Raw genomic sequence first — 20,467 nt, forward strand, 5'->3', positions numbered from 1 at the left:
ATCTGGGATGGCATAAGGGTGAGTAAAATATGAGAGAATTTTCATTCTTGGGTGAAATATTCCATCCTCCAGGAAGTGACACTACGTTTGGTAGGGAAAAAAAGCACAAATATGAGCAGGTCTTTTTATTGACTCATTGTCTTTTTATCTATTGACATTCTTGAAAAAAAAAAAAAAAAAAAAAACATAAGTAAGGACTAGCATTCGATGTTTATCAATTTCTATCATGTTTTTGTGGTTGTCATTTCATTGTTAATTTTCTTCTGTTCACAATCAAGTTATAATTAATAAAGTTTAAGTGAGTTTGACCAGGTCATATTTATGAATGTATCCTTTTATAAAAACCCTTAAATTACAACACAAGCATATTATTATTATTATTATTATTATTATTATTATTATATTATTTTTTAAGTTACGGAGCTCTAAATGTACTGGATGACAGGAATGACTCTTTTGGTGAAGTAGGAAATGGTGAAGTATATGAATCCAAGAATAATATGTATTATATAATATGAGCAAGGTAAAGGACAAATTAGTTCATACTGGTAAGATTAAAGTACTATTAATCAGTGGTTCTGATGAACAGAACAACTGGCTTTGCTTCAGGTCCCAGATTTTACATTGGACATCAAGTAGCAACCAGACAAGTAAAACGATTGTTAATCATATCTGTAAATAAAAATGTCCTTAAAATCAAACATTGAAGTGTATTATTATTAACATGAACTGCATATGCCCAATAATATGAAAAATTATTAACAAGACATATAAATATATATATATATATATATATATATATATATATATATATATATATATATATATATAGTTTTCTGAATGTCAGTTCCATGCTCTTGGCAGCCATAATTCACCAAAACAAAACACACTGTGGTCAGAACAAACTATGTTTATCCATGCTGCATGTCAACCCATTTTAATGAAGTCTGACTCATATTTTCTTTTACCTTGCATATTATAGTTCACGGTTTCCCTGGATGAGAGTCGCGCAACCTGTTCATGATGACATCTGAAAAATTTGGCTAGCTTCTACAAAGTGACAGATGAATTTGTGCCAAAATACCAGAGTTTGACTGGACGCAAAGCATTTTAAATGTCAACAATAAAAGATTTGGAAATCGTTTTCTCCTCCCTTTTAAAAGTTGATTAGACAAATTATTAGTGTTGGGTTCGAGTCCACCTTAGTCGAGTCCGAGTCAAGTCTGAGTCCTTAAACAACCGAGTCGAGTCCAAGTCCAAAAGGGGGTGAGTCGGACTCAAGACCGAGTCCATAACAGGCCGAGTCTGAGTCGAGTCTGAATGAATCTGTTCATGAATCTGAATTAAAACTGTAACCGTAAACTCAACATCAATATTTTAAGCTTATTTTAACTTTCACAACTAAGAAAACACAATTGCCAATATAAATGTAACAAAAACACCTCTATATTTTATGATTAGTTTCCTGCTGAACAAACTTCAAAGTGTTTTCAGAATGAAAGCATATGCTTTAGGTGTATGAAGACAAAACTGTCCTTCAACACACTTCTTACTGTGTTCTGGTAGGAGACCTGCAAGTGTTCTCTTTCAGCGAAACGTGCCTGGAGTTCAGTCCGGGTTACTCTCACGTGATCCTGAGACCCAGACCGGGCTATGTGCCCAAGGTTCTCACCACCCCTTTTAGGGACCAGGTGGTGAACCTGCAAGTGCTGCCTCGGGAGGAGGCAGACCCAGTCCTGTCATTGCTGTGTCCGGTGCGTGCTTTACGCATCTATTTGGATCGCATGCAGATCTTTAGAATCTCTGAGCAGCTCTTTGTCTGCTTTGGTGCACAGCGGAAAGGAAGCGCTGTCTCCAAGCAGAGGATCGCCCACTGGCTCAATGACGCCATAACTATGGCATATCACACCCAGGACATGCCGCCCCCGGTAGGGCTACGAGCCCATTCTACCAGGGGTGTAGCGGCTTCCTGGGCCCTGGCCAGGGGTGCCTCTCTAACAGACATTTGCAGAGCAGCAGGCTGGGCAACACCCAACACCTTTGCAAGGTTCTACAACCTCCGGGTGGAAACGGTTTCTTCCCAGGTAGTGGCATGCAACACAAGCGGATAAGCCCGGGATAGCCGGCCGGGTGTATCGCTTGCACATAGCGCCTTCCACCTCCTTTTGGGCTGAAGACGTGCACCATTAATTCCCAGTAGTGTTCACAAGTTTTGTTCCCTGGTTGACTTCCTCCGAGCCCTGTGGCAGTCGAGCTTTCGGAGAGACTCGCTGCTGGCCCAGTACACGTGCTAACTAAGAGTCCTGTTCTGGGGTAGGTGCTCCGCATGTGGCGGTTCCCTGTAAGGCTAACCCCATGCGATATATATCTTCTGCTAATTCATTTCCCTGTTGGCAAACTGCGTCTTCCTTGGGCAGAGCCCCTCTGCCCCAGTCTCCATGTTTGTAGTAACTCCTCCCCCATTGGGCAGGATCTACCTTGAAGACTCTCCACATGGTTGGAAAGACCATGTGACATATTCTTCCACTTAAATATCCCCCCCTCTCTTTGGGTGAGGTGTGGTCTCCACGGTGTCTTCCCCTTGGGAGGGACACCCCCCGACTAGACCTGGCGGCCCAGTCGGATAATCCCCCTTCTTTTTTAGGGAGTGGAAAAAAGAGGAGGGGAAAAGAGGCCACGACTGGGTTAAGCCTGTCTCTATCTCTTGGGTAGTCGACTTGTACCCAAAGGGCCGTTCGACACTCATAACTATGTTGGGGGAGGTTACGTGTCGACCTGGTGTGCTGGTTACGAGGCACACAGTAGTCTGCCTACCACACACCGCCAGTTCACGTAACACAGTTCAGCCAATTGTGCCGTTTCGTATAGGGACCCCTAGTGTCACTACATCGACACAACGTTGAGTGAGTGACAGATAGGGAACGTCATGGTTACTTGTCCCTCCTGCCACAATGCTGAACTACCCGCTGAAATGGCCAGACCTTATATCGGCTCCTCAGCATAAAACCTGAATGCATACCAGCTCTTTTTATACCTGTATGTCCGGGGGAGTGGCATGCAAATACCACTCGCCAATTTTCATTGGCCTTTTATCAAAGACCAGAGGTGTCTCGGGCTCCCAAGAGTGACCCCTAGTGTCACTACATCGACACAACATCTCGTTCCCTCCATCAGGGAACGGAGGTTACACAAGTAACCATGACGTTATTATTGTTTCGAATTTTAGTTTTCAGTTCGTCCTTTCAAATTAGTTTATTTTTATCTAAAATGATCCCTATCTAAAGAAATAATATATACTGAGATTTCTTTTTTTTTTTTTGTCTCTATCTGCCGACTGGTTTTGGGAAAATAATGATTCAACACAGCAGCAATTAGCACTCTCTGAGAAGTTACATCTCACGACTTGACTGCAAATGCTACATCTGAAAACACTGATAAAGCCCACTGCTAATATTAGTGCCATTTAACATGGACATGATTGTTAATTCGTGGAAAACTTGGGGCAGTTCTACACATTGCTTGTGCACCTAAAACCCTGATGCGTCCGTGTGTTATCGCTTTAAAAAAAATAAGAGGGATCATAAAAATGTATTTAGTACTACCTTGAAGAAGCTATCTGACAACAGATATTCACATATATCCCACAAGACAACATTACAAACTGAATTTAAACAAATGATCCAGTTCAAAAGTTTACTTCCCCTTGGTTCTAACAGGATTAGTTCACCCAAAAGTTTACTCACCCCTGTGTTGTTATAACTCCATATGATTTTTTCTTAACACAAAGGGAGAAATTGTTGAAAAAAAAAAAAATTGTGCTCAGTGGTCACACAATGGCAGTTTATAGTGACCACCTCTTCAAGCTGCAAAAGAATGCAAAAGTGTAATTCAGAAGTTTAATAAATTATTGTATGTGACTCGTGTCTTGTTCTGAAGGAATACGATAAGGTTTGGTGAGAATGATTAAATGAAACTCTTCACTGACCATTGAGCTCCTGTGCACGTTCATGAGACAGACTTCACGTGAGCTTTAGAGCTGCTGACACGAGAGCAAACCCTTTAATATGGTGTGTTGCTTTCTTTATGATTAATGACTGTTTGTGTAATAATTGTTCATGAGTCCCTGCTTTCTCCTGAGCTGTGAAGCTGCCCACTTTTCTTAAGAAAAATACTGTACATTCTTTGGTTTCCCAGCATCTTCTGCACATTTAAGTTCTTCCCAACAGTGGCTAAATGATATAGACATCCAGCATTTGACACTTAGGACAACTGATGGACACATACACAGCTATTACAAAAGGTGCAAACATTCACTGATGCTCAAGAGCCAAGGGGATGCAAACTTTTGAACAGGATGATTTGTGTAAATTACAGTACATTTTGTGTAATGTAGCTTTTGAAGGGAAGTACTACATAAAATATCTAATCTTGTATATCTTATATTTGCATACATTCTGAAAGGGGTGTGAAAACTTATAGGCCTAAAAAAAAAAAAAAAAAAAACTTCTGAAATATATAGTTTATGAAAATGTATATTTTATTTTATATTTTGTTTTTCACTATTTAACCACATTTGAGCTCTTTTTACTAATTCCACGCAGCCTATTCTATCAATATAATTTCATATTGCATGTGTAATTATGAGTAGACCTGTCATGTCAGGTACACATTTTAACACAAAATTCACAACACTGGAACCTAAAATTCAAAATACAATCCCCACATCTCAACAATTAAAGGAATATTCCGGGTTCAATACAAGTTAAGCTCAATCAACATCATTTGTGGCATAATATTGATTATCACAAAAAATAATTTCAACATCTCTCCTTTTCTTAAAAAAAGGCAGTTACAGTGAGGCTTACAATGGAAGTGAATGGGGGAAATGGAAGTGAATGTGGACAATTTTTGGAGGATTTAAACAAAGAAATGTGAAGCTTATAATTTGATAAAAGCACTTGCATTAATTCTTCTGTTAAAACTCATGTATTATTTGAGCTTTAAAGTTGTTTAAATAGTTATTTTTACAGTGATTTTAGGGTTTTAGGGTTTGTTGACATTACATTGTCATGGCAAAGTTGTAACATTGCTATAACTTTACACAGATGCGGTTAGTAAGTGATTTTATCACACTAAAATCATGTTAACATGCATATTCTTTATGACTTGTGGTTATACTTTTGAAACAGTGAGTATTTTAACAAAAAAATTGGCCCTATTCACTTCCATTCGATTTTTGCTTTTTTTTAAAGAAAAGGAGTGACGAGTCCAAATGTACTTTTGTAGTAATCAACATTATGCCACAAATGCTGTCGATTGAGCTTAACTTGTATTGAACCCAGAATATTCCTTTAAGTACTTGTACTATGTAAAAAGTGCAGTGTGTCTGTCTGAATGTGACACTTGTCTGATTTGCCTCCGTGCTCGTGGGGAAATTGAACTTTCAGAAAACACCCCGATTACATTTTCACATGTTGCGCAAATGGATCGGCTTCTTTCAGCTCGTTGTTGAAAATGCATTTTTGCATTATTTTGGGCATTTGCGCTGACTGACAGGATGACATAGAGTTTGAGCGCTAAGCACATGACGTCATTGCCATGGCAACCAGACACAGTTCAGCTGATTTGCTGATGACTAGAATGAATTTATCGTCAAATCAACGTGTGACACAACAAAATTAATTTTCTTCTCTGCAAACAATACCAGAGACAATAGCGAGACGGAGAATGAGATTTAATTTAAGAAGAAAAAAATCAGTGAACCTACCAAAAACCGGGATTATCCTGTGTAATAAACCAGGACATCTGGTCACCCAATCTATAATTAAATTATAAACAAAACATTTCGCTGCCCAAAATAACTTCATGTTTCTTTGTGCATTTTATTGTGGAAAAAACTGTAAAAGAACCTATTTTAAGCAGCTCGTCAATGTTTTAATATAGAAAAACAATAAATAGCAGCTGTTTATCTGTTTAAAGTTGCAGTCTGCTTTAGCAATAAAACATTTTCCCCGACTGTTTAAAAAGTTACAGTTAATTCATCAAGGACCAGTTTAAGTTGACAACACTGCGTGGACCACAAGAGACTACAGATGCCTACATGTGTTGATACGCCTAAAAAGACTTAATAGCCCAATATTAATCATATTTTTCAGAATTTTTATATGTTGTTTTAATAAACTGTGAGAGACATGATGTGGGTGACTTGACTTAATGAAGTTCTTAACCATGACGAAACCAATGTGCAACCGATGTGAGCACCGTCTTGGCGGCACAAATGCTGCGTGCGATTTTTCCAGTTGTCAGGTACCGTGTCGTGTGAAACTGCCTTGTTTAGTTTCTATTACATCGACTACATACCCGTCTTTATGTGTTCGTCGTGCCAGCCACCTCAGTAATCACTGTTATATACTGTAGCAGTCTCTGTAGTAACATTCAAGCTTATTGGTTGACTGAGTGTGCCACGACATCAGGGGGTGCTACAACTGATTGCAGACAGAGTGTCTATTTATTTCTGTTTCATTATTTTTATTTATTTATGTTGTTCATTGCATCACAAATTAAATGTCATGGACTCGGCTGGACTCGGAAAAAAATCCTGAGTCCCAAAGGCTCGAGTCCGAGTCAAGTCCGAGGAAAAATGCATCCGAGTCCGTGACAAGTCCAAGTCCGTTAAAATTGGACTCATGACTCGGACTCGAGTCCAAGTACAAACTTGAGTACCCCAACTCTACTGTTTATTTTGCTGTACTTTTTAAGCATGATTGTATGGTTAGCTGCATTTAGTATATGTATATATGGGGTTACCTCCCCCCATCCCCCCTGGAATCTACGCCCCTGTGCGAGACCCTATCAGAACAGGCCTGCAACCCAGTAGTGGGTCATGACCCACCATTTAAGAACCACTGCTGTGCATAGTTTAGTCAAAAATATTAATTGACTTATGATGTTATACTGGTTACAATAGAATGAGGTACATTTCAGAATTATCTCTTTGCTAAGTGATTTTGCATTTAACTCATGCCTTCTTTAATACCCTACACTCAGTCTGTTCTAAGCATCTGCAGGATTCTGCATGTCTTGGCAAAGAATGACTGTGTGAGAGTTATGCAAACCATGCTTTTATCTCTAGCCTCTGGATGGATATTGTGCAATTCCTAGCCCTGGGTTATGTTTTTATTATTATTATTACTATTATTATTTTCACATTGCACACGCTGCTCTGTTTCTATGTTATATTACCAATCAAAATCACTTGAATGAAGCTGTACCAACCAAAATGACAGGAAGAAAATATTACGGCACCCAAGTAACCAGCACTTTATTAAGCAGCTTCATGCATATTGCCTGAAAGAGGATAAATGAAAATAAATTGAAAGGTATGTTTGCTTAAATAAGGGCTGTGTCCACACCTGGGGTTTAGTTTCTGTGCTGCATGTCACAAAGTTAATTTGTCATAAAGGGTTGTCTTTTCCTGTTGTAGATGGATGACATTGATGCCATGTTCAGCGATATGCTACAGGAGATGGATCTCCTGACACAGGTATGTTTTATACTTTGTCTTGTAAAAAAAAAAAAAAAAAAAAAAAAAAAAAAACCAGACAGTCTTTAACAACTTTAATAACTGCTTTAAATTAGGGTTGACAACATCTGAGAAAGTAAATGCTTTTATTTTATATACAAAATTTTAAGAATTACTGTTATTTTAACATGTCCCTTTATAAAAAAAATGAATATTAAATATATAAAACATGGTCAGGGTTAAGTTGTGCTTCCCAGCTTATCAATGTTTTTACTAAGAAGTGATTCACTTTTGAGTAATCCACTGTATAAATACAATAGCGATGTGCCTTTCTTTTCTAATCTTTGTTGTGTCCTTGGTAGTGGACAGAGTATATAGCCATCAACCACACATGCTGCAAGACTCTACATAAAAGCCTAAATAAATGGTTTTGTAGACTGAAAGATCTGCTATGAAGTTACATGCTACTTTAACAGAAGAACAGAACTGTTATCTTACAATCAAACAAACACAAAGTCAAATTTCATTTGATCCAAGTAATGAGATATAGATGTCATACAGGGATTGTCTCTGTTGGTTCTAAATGTGTGGTGTTGTTGTTGTTGTTGTTTTTTTTTTTTTTTTGTGCACACTCAATTAGTAATGTTAGTTGGTAATGGTCCAATTTTGTATGTTACTCAAGTTCTAGTTGAGCTGGCAGCTATATGAGCACAATATTTCATATAAACAGAAAGCAAATAGTAATACATATCGTATCTGTATATTAAATGCAGTTAAATATTTGTAGTTTCTTCACTGTTAATGTTAATTCTGTATTTCTTCTTATATATAGCTTCTAGATACGTTATCATTTAATCGGCTTGTTCTTCATTTATTTTTTTGCAGAGTTTGGGGGAAGAGTCAGAGACTTTGCCTAAACCTCCCTCCATTCCTGTAACTCAGGAAATGAACTTCTCCATTGGTTTTGCAGATTTTAATGGTAAATAATACTTTAAACCTATGATTTTTTCACCAATGTCTGCTATTTCATATGATGTTATTCTTCTAAGGTATTTCATCTCTGCTGAGAGGTCCTATTCATCATGTATGTTGCCTTTTGGAGAAAATGTGTTTTTAATTAGCCATAAAATTGCTTGAAATTATGACTAAGGCCAGACCAAACGGCCCAACGGATCCATCTATGATGGTCCCCCAATGTCTATGGCAATTCCAGCCCTGGTACACTGGGCCCAATGGTGGGAAAATATGATTTCTTAAAAAGTTCAGTTCAAGTGAATTGATATAATCATAATAATAATAATAATTTTATAATTAAAAATCTGTTTGTATAATGTTATATTTGTTCAAATATAATATAATATAAATAATATAATAAATAAAATATAATTGTTATTGTTAGATGTTATATATTATATATTATATTGTTATATTTTATAATAGTATTAGTAGTAGTATCAATTTGCATAGCAGAAATGGCACCATTTCTTAAGAATGACTCAGGAGTTATTTTGGAGGAGTTATACACCAAAGGTTTTCAAACTTCCAAGGACCCTTAAATATGATGATCCCCCTTCTAAAATATATAATAGTCATTATATATTATATTTACATACTGTATATTTATGTATAAAGACCAGTTTAAACTGTTTGAGAACATTTTGAAGTGTGTTATTTTAATGCAGAAACGTTTTGAAACACTTGACTGAATGTTTCTCATGATCTTAAAAATCTTTTGATCTGAAGGCGTATGCTTAAATGTTTGAAATTAGTTTTGTAAACAAAAATATAATTGTGCTACCATATTAATTTATTTCATTATGAAAAAAAAAAAAAAAAAAAAACATTTTTGAAATTGATGACTTGGATGACCAATAAGTGCCCAACATAGATGGGAACTCCTTCAATACTGTTTAAAAAGCATCCCAGGGTGATACCTCAAGAAGTTGGTTGAGAAAATGTCAAGAGTACATGTCTGCAAATTCTAGGCAAAGGGTGACTACTTTGAAGATGCTAAAATATAACACAGTTTTGATTTATTTTGGATTTTTATAGTCACAACATAATTCCCATAGTTCCATTTATGTTATTCAATAGTTTTGATGACTTTACTATTATTCTAAAATGTGAAGAGAAAAAATTATAATAAAGAATGAGTAAGTGTTTCAAAACTTTTGACCGGTAGTGTATATACAGTATATACTATATATATTGAAAACCCCTGCTCTTCATTTCCTCTGTATTACCAAATATGTATGTTATTTACATATTTTGACTCTATATTCCCCTAAAGAGTCCCTGAATGATCTGGAGGACAATGATTTAGATGCCCTGATGGCTGACCTGGTGGCAGATATAAGTGCCACAGAGGAAAAGTTTGCCACAGAAAAAGAAAGCTCAAAGGGGCCTACTGATTTTGCCCCACCACCCGTACAGCCTCAGAGTAACATTTTCCTCCCTGCATCCACTGATGCTCCCAGACCTGCAACTTCCTCCACCTCCATTTCAGCTCCACCTCCACCACCCACTGCCAAACCATCAAAAGTAAGAATCATTTTGAGTGGTCCACACACCCACAGGCCTCTTGTGGTTAACACCTCATCCTCTGAAGTGTTACAGAATTCTAATGAACTCAAACCAGGTCGAACAACGGATGTTTAATGAACATAATGCAATTTTAGTGCAGGCAACATTATAAAATAAATTAAATAGCCTGATGAATGTCTAATATTCATTTCTAATCTGCTTGGCATGTAGAAATGCCTGACAATAAAATGTAATTATCCTCATGATTGCAATGTTAGCTCCAGAAATGTACTATTGTAACAAAATACAAGTACTTCAAGTAAATTTATTACATTTTTGTACTTTACTCGATTATAAACATTTAAGATGACTTTCACTTTTAATTCACTGAATTTTGAAGAGAAAATTAACGCTTTTACTCCAATACTTTTTTCCAAACATGTTCATTAATTCGTAACACACCACAAAAAATAACACAGCTGCAAATACAGTATAAACAGCATGCAAATCAGCGATACTGATGTCCGTTTCACCAACAAATCATTTTGAGTTTAATCTTTAGCTCAGCTGGATATTCATTTATTGTCTTATGTCTGGCCCAGTGTGTTGTGTAACATACCAAAAGAGGTTTCAAGAGGTCTGTCTAGCACAGAGCTATTCAGCTTCTTCAGCAAGTGGCCAAATGGAAGCAGCATACAGGCCGGAACCAAGATACTATATACAGATAACAGTAACATAAAAAAAAAATATATATATTGGTTAAGAACTAGTTGTTGTCCCTTGTGTGAACAAGTACTTGATAGTCCATTCTAGTTGGAACTTTTTGTAGCATATTTATATTTATTTTTTCCATCGGAACCGAATGTTTTTGTCATTTACAGAATTCCAAAAACATTGACAAATAATTCAAAACGCCATCTGTCTTTTGACAGCTAGAAAATAAGGTAGCCTATCTTGTCTATTTCTTTATTTTAGAAACATCCCTACAGTAAAGGATGTTAGAGATTAGCATTGAAGAAAATGTGAGAAAATTATGTTTTAATTTACCCCCATAGAGAGATGCCAATGAAACAAGTTTTGTTCATTGGAATAATTCATGAAATTATTCTAAAGCAGCATCTTATGTATATTTTGTGGAGAATGCATGGTGATGAGCTCAGTTCAAAAAAATATTGTGGATTAGGTGAGAGATAAATGGTAATAGTAATTACTAATATACTTATAATATTAATGAAATTTCATTAAATACTGAAAAATATTTATAAAAAATTGTTCAGTCTAATAAAAAAATGACTGTTAGGACCCACTTTATATTAGGTGTCTTTAACTACTATGTACTTAAGCATTTGATACGATGTATGTATTCTATACATACGTGTTGTTGCATTGTACTTACATTTAATGTACCTGCATTTAATTACACCTGTAGTTACGCTGTTAACCTTAATCCTAAACCTAAACCTAACCCTATCCCAACCCTTATACTACACCCTAATCTAAACCCTAAACCTACCCGTACCTTAACCTCAGTAGCAGCAAATGTGAATCTTGTAGGTATTTTGCAGAACAACATGTAGTTACACAAAAGTACACTGTATTGTATGTGTTTTAATGTTAGTACATAGTAGTTAAAGACACCTTATATAAAGTGGGACCGACTGTTTTACCCAATATTTGATTGGGCTTTATATTTGTTTTGTGCTTATAGAGTATCACATTGTTAGCTTAGCAACGCAGTAAAGTCTAACTCTTTTGGAATCAAATGTGAGTCTTGTCTGCTGTGCACTTGATGTTAAAAGTGTTGTATGAAGAGTTGACTCAATGAAGACTTCATTAAGTCTGTTCAAATACAATAAAACAGCAATTGTTCATGCCCTCAGGAAGAACTAGAGGAACAGATCAAAGCAGATAAAATCAAACTCGCCTTGGAGAAGCTGAAGGAAGCCAAAGTAAAAAAGGTGAGTGATGCAGTCAATTGAATAAAATATTGTCAATGATTTTATATGATTTTAATGAATATTATTCACTGGGCTCAGAAATTCCTCGAAATAATTCATGCTAGCTTTGGCTGCCCCTGAATCTGCAGCTTAAGTGCTTTCCTAAACTTGATTTATCAAAAATTGTGAATCATTGAATAAAAGGCATTTTTCATAACACCGTTTCTTGTCCTTCATAAGCATACCTGCACCCTTCTGCAGAGTAAGAAATGTGTTTATGCACAACTTTGTGGAAGCCAAAAGAGGCCTTCTGTAGAACATTCTATAGGAAACAAAGATCTCTTTAATTTTTCTCTAATATCTCTTCTACAGTATATCTCTGAGATGATTACATGGAGAGAAAATCAAGACTTGTTCTTAAGTCTACTTTTCAGATGTCCCTCCTGATAAAAAGAGTTTCAGAAAATATCTAAAAAATGTCTCAAACTAAGATACCAAATTTGCCAAGATACCAAAGCCTGGAATCAAAAGTGAGATATTTCAAAATGAACTCTTAAATGTTTAATTAATGACCATTTTATTTGAGCTATGCTATATATAAATTTAACCACTCTTTACTCTAAATTTTACAGTAAGTCAAAAACTGTCTGATATATACCAAATGTTTGCAAATATATATATATATATATTTCTCTTATTGTTTAATTACCAAAAGTGCATAGAGTCGTTAGTGACACAAGACAAGTAATAGTGCTGCAAATGTATCTTTGTACTTCCATAAATCATATTCTTATGATTATTTCATATCTGTATTATATATGTATTAAGTTTATTATCACAGGATATCTATTACTTTATTACAAAACATGAGTACTTTATTAATACAAATAATTACTGTAGTGTGTCGCTTTTCTGCCCGACAAGATAAATGATCAGTATCCCATAAAGTTTGCGTGTACACTTACATATTACACATGTTATGTGTTACTCAAGTTGGCGCTGTTGTTTCAGGGATTTACTTATATTTTACATTTTCATTTGTCGAAGAAGCAACTTTAAAGTAAACTATAGCAAGTACATCACTTGAACAGTATAATACAGTTTGCCTAATGCCATTTGTGTGTACTACTGAAATTCTGTAAGTTGTACGTCTATTTAGAAAATACCTATGTGTGTCTAATGTGTAGTTTATGTGTTATGCATAGCTCAATATGTGTTTGACAGCCAGTTGCACCTCAGGAACTGCCATTCAAAAGTTTGGGGTCACTTGACTAAAGTGTTTCTCATGATCTTAAAAACCTTTTGATCTGAAGGCGTATGCATAAAAGTTTTGTTGACAAAAATAAAATTATTTCATTACAAAGCTAAAATTTTATTTAAAACCGAATAATAAAGAAAAGCATCCAATAAGTGCCCAGCACAGATGGGAACTCCTTCAATATGGTTTAAAAATCATCCCAGGGTGATACCTCAAGAAGTTGGTTGAGAAAATGCCAAGAGTATATTTCTGCAAATTCCAGGCATAGGGTGGCTACTTTGAAGATGCTTAAATATAACACAGTTTTGATTTTTTATGCATTTCTTTTAATCACAACACAATTCCCATAGATCCATTTCTCTCAGAAGCAAAACACCAAAAATGTGTGGCTATCCTAATTATACCTATTTATCATTTGTGACAGTTGGTTGTGAAGGTGGAGATTACAGATGGAAGCTCAAAAACTCTGATGGTGGATGAGAGACAAACAGTCAGAGATGTGATTGACAACCTGTTTGAGAAGACACACTGTGACTGCAAAGTGGACTGGAGTGTGTGTGAAACCAACCCTGACTTACAGACCGGTGTGTATCATCCATTTAGTTTTCATCAGGTTTATAGGACTGGATTTCTCACAGATGATGAAGTGTGCTTTTATTGGCGTGATGACAGCCAAGCATCAGTGAGCTTACAGTACAGCGCTGATGTACCACATTCCATATATATTCAGTCTCACACACCAAATGACAGGCAGGTTTAATTTACTGCCCCATTCATTACAGAAATGCAGTCCTTATGATCTAAATCCCCCATTTCACTTTCTCCATCTGTTCTGAGACTTCTTCTTCAGCCAGTTCCATCTGTTTGCTTTATGGCTGCCACATTTTAGAATAATAGGCTCAAAGAGACTGGTTTTATCTTGTGTTTTTCCATTTGTTACTTAGGGATTGCAAGGAGAAAGACTGTAACCTTGCTTAAAGAATAATAAAATAAGAACAAAGAATAATGAAATAAGAATTAAACTACTTAAATTAGCTTAATAGTGTTTGGAACAGAGTTACTGATAAAGCTTTGGAAATTTGTTACACCCAAGTTAATTTAAGAGAAGCATGGTGAGTTTCCTGCTAAGATTATACAAAATCTTACTCACATTATGATGTTTCCTACTGTGAGTGACTTATAATCATGAGAAAAAGGCTGATGAAGTATGATCTTCATAGTCCTGACAAAGAAACAAATACTGTCTGCTCACATGCTCATGCGTTGTTTCCTCCTGTACGGATAAATAGTTCATCACCACCATCTGCTCACATGAGTTGAGGGACACAGTAAATCTTGCATATGCTTATAGTGAAAATAGTTTCCATTTTCTGTCTCAAAGGCAGACTCACACTATGCCTGTAACCAAATAAAATGACGACCACCCATCATCTTTTTTCATTCCAGTATTTAATTAGTATATGTGGTCTTTAATTGAGAACCTGAGATATGGCAGCCAACATAGTACATAGAAGAGACTCTCAACCACAGTCTCTGGGTGGGCACTAGCACAATGGGAAGTTCAGACATTAAAAGACTAACAAGTTTTAGTAGACATAACAACAACCAGTGTAGGGGAGATTACTTATTAAATGGAATCCAATAATTATTTACAATGACATGACTAAAAAAAATTTGTATTCGAATCTAATTATTGGAGAACTGATTGCAAATGAGGAATCGGGCCGCATTATTTTCAATGCTCATTGGCCTATCACATGTATATCAGCCTCTTACTTAGACCGCTTTTTAAAAATGTAGGAATATAATAAATTATGCATTAGTTATTGCCATTGGTTGGCTGATTAAAAAAACAAAAACAAATCAGCCATTAAAAGTAACTTTAATCTGATTATGCACATTTTAAAATGCAATCTTGTTTAAAGTCCTAAAGATCTGATTACGTAATCTACATTACAGGTAACACTGATAACACTGATAACAACATAATAAAACTGACTTCTACTGTAAGCTTGCAGTTGTAGTGAAATATTTTAAAAACTTGTTGCCTTGGGGCCTGGGTAGCTCAGCGAGTATTGATGCTGACTACCACCCCTGGAGTCGCGAGTTAAAATCCAGGGTGTGCTGAGTGACTCCAGCCAGGTCTCCTAAGCAACCAAATTGGCCCGGTTGCTAGGGAGGGTACAGTCACATGGGGTAACCTCATTGTGGTCTCAATTAGTGGTTCTCGCTCTCAATGGGGCGCATGGTAAGTTGTGCATGGATCGCGGAGAGTAGCATGAGCCTCCACATGCTGTGAGTCTCCACGGTGTCATGCACAGCGAGTCACGTGATAAGATGCGCGGATTGACGGGCTCAGAAGCGGAGGCAACTGAGACTTGTTCTCCGCCATCCGGATTGAGGTGAGTAACCACGCCACCACGAGGACCTAGTAAGCAGTGGGAATTGGGCATTCCAAATTGTGGAGAAAAGGGGATAAATAAAATTAATAAAATGAAAATAAACTTGTTTCCTTGCAAGTATTTTTCAAGTGATTTTTATTTTTCTAAAAGCTGTATATATGACTACAGTTTTACTGAGGGTCCTTTTTTCATATATGAGGGATACATTGTTATATTTCACATTTTTTCAAACAATTGTATTATCAATCAGCAATATAAAAATATCTGTTTATATTGTTTATTTGCAATTAAAGTTAAACATTGTTTTTATAAAGAAAGATATCAGTCTTCCCACAATCTGTGGTCTGATATTGATTGTCAGTATTTAGTAAGGATTTTTTTAGGGCCACCAGAACAATCAAAAACAGTCTTATTGCGATTGAGAATGTGAATTTGAACTTTCCATAGAACGAGGTTTTGAGGACCATGAAAACCTGGTGGAACCTCTGTCTACATGGCAGAGAGACAGTGAAAACAAACTGCTTTTTCAGGAGAAAAATGACAAGTATGAAGTCTTCAAAAACCCTCAGGCAAGTGCTTTGGACAGCTACAATATCTGTGCTCTTTTTTACCAATACAAATTTAATTACTGCTTATGACAACATAAAATACAGTAAATTGCACTATGTGGTTCCTGTCAATTCCAGATATATATAATGAGAACTTCTGTTTTCTTGTATACAGTCTGTAAGCTCACCGAAAATGGAACAGAAATCAAAGAAAAAAGTAGAACTCAGCACTTTATTCTAAAATGGTAGAAGGGTTTGTTTGCTGATTTAGAGAGTTCTGTTTATAATAATAAGTGCTGACATTGAATCATCCCAATCTGTGGCCTTATGATTATGATGACGATGTTGAAAATTATGTTTTAATTGTTAACAAAGTTGAAGCAAGCTTCCAAAGATAGTTTTGATGAACAGTCTGATCAAGAAATGCTGTTGTATGCTGATGCACTCAATTTCCTTTCTTTTACAGGTTTTTTATTTATGGAAAAAGGATAAGAAATCTCTTAAGGACATGAAAGAAAAAGATAAAGAGCAACTGCTGGAGGTGGGTCTGGCTTTGACTTTGATATGATCAAGAGGAGTCATGGATTGTTAGAGATGAAGACATTTTTCAGGATGTATCAAAATATATATATAATCTAATGCCAGATGTAAAATCATCTGGATTTTAAGATTCTTGATCAAGCAGATGCAGAGGCCTAAACAATTATGAGAAATTTAACATTTCAGTGTAGATCACCTGGTTCCAAAATATGAAACGTCTTAAGTCTTCATTCATGGGTGTAGGAGAACTTCTGTGGACCCTCCGTCATTGTGCCTGACCTGGAGGGGGTTCTGCATCTGAAGGAGGACGGGAAGAAATCCTGGAAACAGCGTTACTTCCTGCTGCGGGCCTCTGGATTGTATTACTCTCCCAAAGGCAAGACCAAGGTCAGCATAGGCAGCCCAGACATTACAACATACACTGCATTTAGTTTTACCAGATACAGACAAATACCGGTACTCAAGCATTAAAGAGACTATGAAATGAAAATAGGTAATTTAGTCGATGTTAGCTTTGAGGACATCAACATGCTAGTGTAATCCTAAACCTGACAAAATGAACAGATACACATTTTATTCACTTCCATAATTAAAAATGTTCAGTCTTTCTCTTCCGGGAAAATGGACCAAACATTTAGTGACATATTTATGTCTGAGTTTTCCTCTGTTGATCTAGGTCTTTCTACCATTTAGCCATCTTTTTTAACATGGAACTACCAAACATTAATTCTTCTCACACTGTAAAATATTGTACATGGAAATCTATTGATTTGTCAGCTTTTACTAACTCTGTTGTTTCTTCTTTATTTGTTTTTCGATTTCTCTGTTAAACACTGTTCTCTCATCTGGCTTAGATGGTTTTGCTCCACTGAAATCACGGACTATCTCTTCTTTGCATTCTGCTCACTGGTATAATGACAATCTGCGCTCAATGAAGGTTGCTTGTCATTAAATGGAGCGAATGTGGAGACTTTCTGGTCTGAATGTATATTACCAGGCTTGGAAAGACAACGTACATGATTATAAAGAAGAAATCAGATCAGTCAGAACCTGTTATTTTTCTGAAATAATTTTAAATAATCAAAATAATCTGAGAAATCTATTCAATATTATTAATAGATTGCTCAAATGTAATTGTACTACCACCTTGCCTGCATCACCTCCACTGTGTAACATGTTTTTAGACTTTTTTAGCACTAAGATAGACACTGTTTGGAAAAATATTCTTGCTACCACATCTGTTTTTTTCGGTTTCATTTCTCAGCCTGTCTTGTTTCTCCAGCACACTTCTCTCAAATTTCTCTCAACTCGACCATTTTACTCTAAGTAATGAGGTATCATGTATGAAAGCTACCACTAGCATAGTTGATTCTCTACCGAATAGTCTATTCAAATCCTGTTTTGCCTCTCTGTGTCCCATTGTTTTGGACATAATAAATGACTCCTTGTGTACTGGTGTTGTGCCTGCAGCATTTAAAATGGCTGCTGTAACTCCAGTTTCAAAAAAGTCTAATATGGATTTGGACAATTTGAGCAACTTCCATCCCATTTCATATCTTCCCTACCTTGCAAAAATCTTAGAGTGAGCTGTTTCCTCTAAATTACACAATCACCTCACTGTCAATGATCTCTTTGAGCCATTTCAGTCTGGTTTTCGGAAATTTCATAGTACAGAAACGCTCTAGTCAAGGTCACTAATGACTTGTTAATGGCTTCAGACTCAGGCTCTTTTTCTATTCTCATCCTTCTTGATCTCAGTGCTGCTTTCGACACTGTTGATCACACTGTTTTACTCACACGTCTTGAATCTGTCTTTGGTGTCTCCAGTACTGCATTAAACTGGTTCAGGTCCTTTCTCTCTGATCATAGACAGTTTGCCTCTCTAGGTGGTTACTGGTCTGAGATTGGTTCAGTCCACTCTGGTGTTCCAAAGGGTTCAATTTTGGGCCCTTTACTTTTTAGTACTTATATTTTTCTTCTTGGTCAGCTTTTAAGATCACTGGGTCTTAATTATCATTTCTAGGCAGATGACACACAGAAATACATTCATTGTAAACCTGGTGAAAATCTGGCAGGTGCCTTTTTTTTCAAACTGCATTTCTGAGATAAAAACTTGGATGGCTCAAAAAAAATTTGTCTTAACAGTAATAAGACAGAGGTTATGCATATTGGATCTCCTTACCAGCTTCAGAAGGCTGGCTCCATAACTCTGTCCATTGAGGGCTCAGTTTTGGAGCTTCAAACAAAAATGAAAATCTGGGTGTTATATTTGACGCAAATTTGTCATTTGATCAACATGTACAAAATACTGTTAAAACATAATTTTATCATCTCAGAAACATTGCAAGGCTGCGCCCTATGTTATCATTCTCTGTGGCTGAAAAGCTGATCAGTACTTTAGTTTTGTCTCACATTGATTATTGCAATGCTCTCCTTGCTGGAGTCTCAAAATCTACATTAAATAAATTGCGATACGTGCAAAACTCGGCTGCCAGAATCCTGACTAAGGCCAGGGCAAGTGATCACATCACTCCTATCTTGAAATCCTTGCACTGGCTTGGGTCAGGTTTCGTGTTGATTTTAAAATTCTTGTGCTTACCTACAAAGCCTTGCATGGTTTGATTCCCCAATATTTGTCTGAGCTTTTAACCCCGTACACCCCAAAGCGCAATCTCCGCTCCTCTAAATCTGTTTTTTTAACTGTTCCTCAGACTTGTTTACACTCTGTGGGTGACAGGGCATTCTCTTCTTATGCTCCGAAACTATGGAACTCTCTACCCTCAGAACTTAGAGAAGTTCAGTCTTTTAGTGAATTTAAATCATATCTTAAAACTTATTTTTTCCGGGAGGCTTTTAATTGATACTATTGTATTCAATTAATTTAATACTATAACTTTATTTACTGTGTTTTATCAATAGTTGTTTTGAGATTTTATTTTTATTTTTCCTTTCTATGTAAAGCACCTTGAGAGGCCTCTTTAAAGGTGCTATATAAAATAATGTTTATTATTATTATTATAAAGGTGTGTAGGCACCTATTGTAATCATTAGTGTTCTTATTAGGGGCCAAGCACTGAAGGTTTGAAGCCCCTGTTGTATTTGTTAGTGTTCTTCTTCTTATTATTATTCTGCCGAAAGTCTCTTGCAGCCCACTGAATTGTATATAGGAAACATATGAAATTTAGCACATTGATACAGGACACTCTCAAATGTAACTGACCCATATTTGGCGTCTCTCACTCAAACCCTCTAGTGCCACCAACACTTCAAAGTTTCACTTACATTTCGGCCTATAACTTTAAAAATGAAAGTCCTAGAAACAAATGTATTTTTTTCCTCTGGTTCCTTAGGCCATGCCTCACATGGAAATGTTATAGTTTTTTCAGCTCTGCCCATTTGATTAGTAGTCATTTAGAATTTTCTGAAGAAATAACTTTTTCAGACTCCTGCTAGGCTGTATGTCCAATTTACTCAAATTATGCACGTATCTTCTAGAGACCCTAATGACAAAAAGATCATGATGAATTCATGATGATAAACCAAACAGTTCTCGTATACCACATCAATGCATTCAGTGGCGAGCATGCCAAAATGGATGTGAGGCTGTATCTTTGCAACCAGAGATGGGGACTCGAGATAGAGACTCGGACTCGATTCGCACTCGAGTCGCATTTTAATAGATTTCAGACTCGACTCCAGAATCAACCTAAAATGACTTCAGACTTGACTCGGGTCAA

The 20,467-nt window shown here is 36.3% G+C and overlaps 1 protein-coding gene across 2 annotated transcripts in view; it reads left to right on the forward strand.

Annotated features, from left to right (window-relative positions):
* LOC127431850 (amyloid beta A4 precursor protein-binding family B member 1-interacting protein-like) overlaps positions 1-20,467 on the forward strand; it is a 48,687-nt gene that overhangs the window by 11,722 nt on the left and 16,498 nt on the right. The window contains exons 1-9 of one of the 2 annotated variants that reach the window (XM_051682460.1): positions 4,868-7,379; positions 7,484-7,543; positions 8,408-8,501; positions 9,813-10,063; positions 11,926-12,003; positions 13,665-13,824; positions 16,090-16,211; positions 16,657-16,731; positions 16,974-17,117. In XM_051682460.1, coding sequence (XP_051538420.1) covers positions 7,484-7,543; positions 8,408-8,501; positions 9,813-10,063; positions 11,926-12,003; positions 13,665-13,824; positions 16,090-16,211; positions 16,657-16,731; positions 16,974-17,117 — 984 coding nt within the window. In that variant the 5' untranslated portion in view covers positions 4,868-7,379. Of the gene's footprint in view, positions 1-4,867; positions 7,380-7,483; positions 7,544-8,407; positions 8,502-9,812; positions 10,064-11,925; positions 12,004-13,664; positions 13,825-16,089; positions 16,212-16,656; positions 16,732-16,973; positions 17,118-20,467 lie in introns of those variants that run through there. The other variant, XM_051682459.1, reaches the window with a different exon arrangement.

Source organism: Myxocyprinus asiaticus, chromosome 41, assembly GCF_019703515.2.
Source record: "Myxocyprinus asiaticus isolate MX2 ecotype Aquarium Trade chromosome 41, UBuf_Myxa_2, whole genome shotgun sequence".
Lineage (NCBI taxonomy): Eukaryota > Metazoa > Chordata > Actinopteri > Cypriniformes > Catostomidae > Myxocyprinus > Myxocyprinus asiaticus.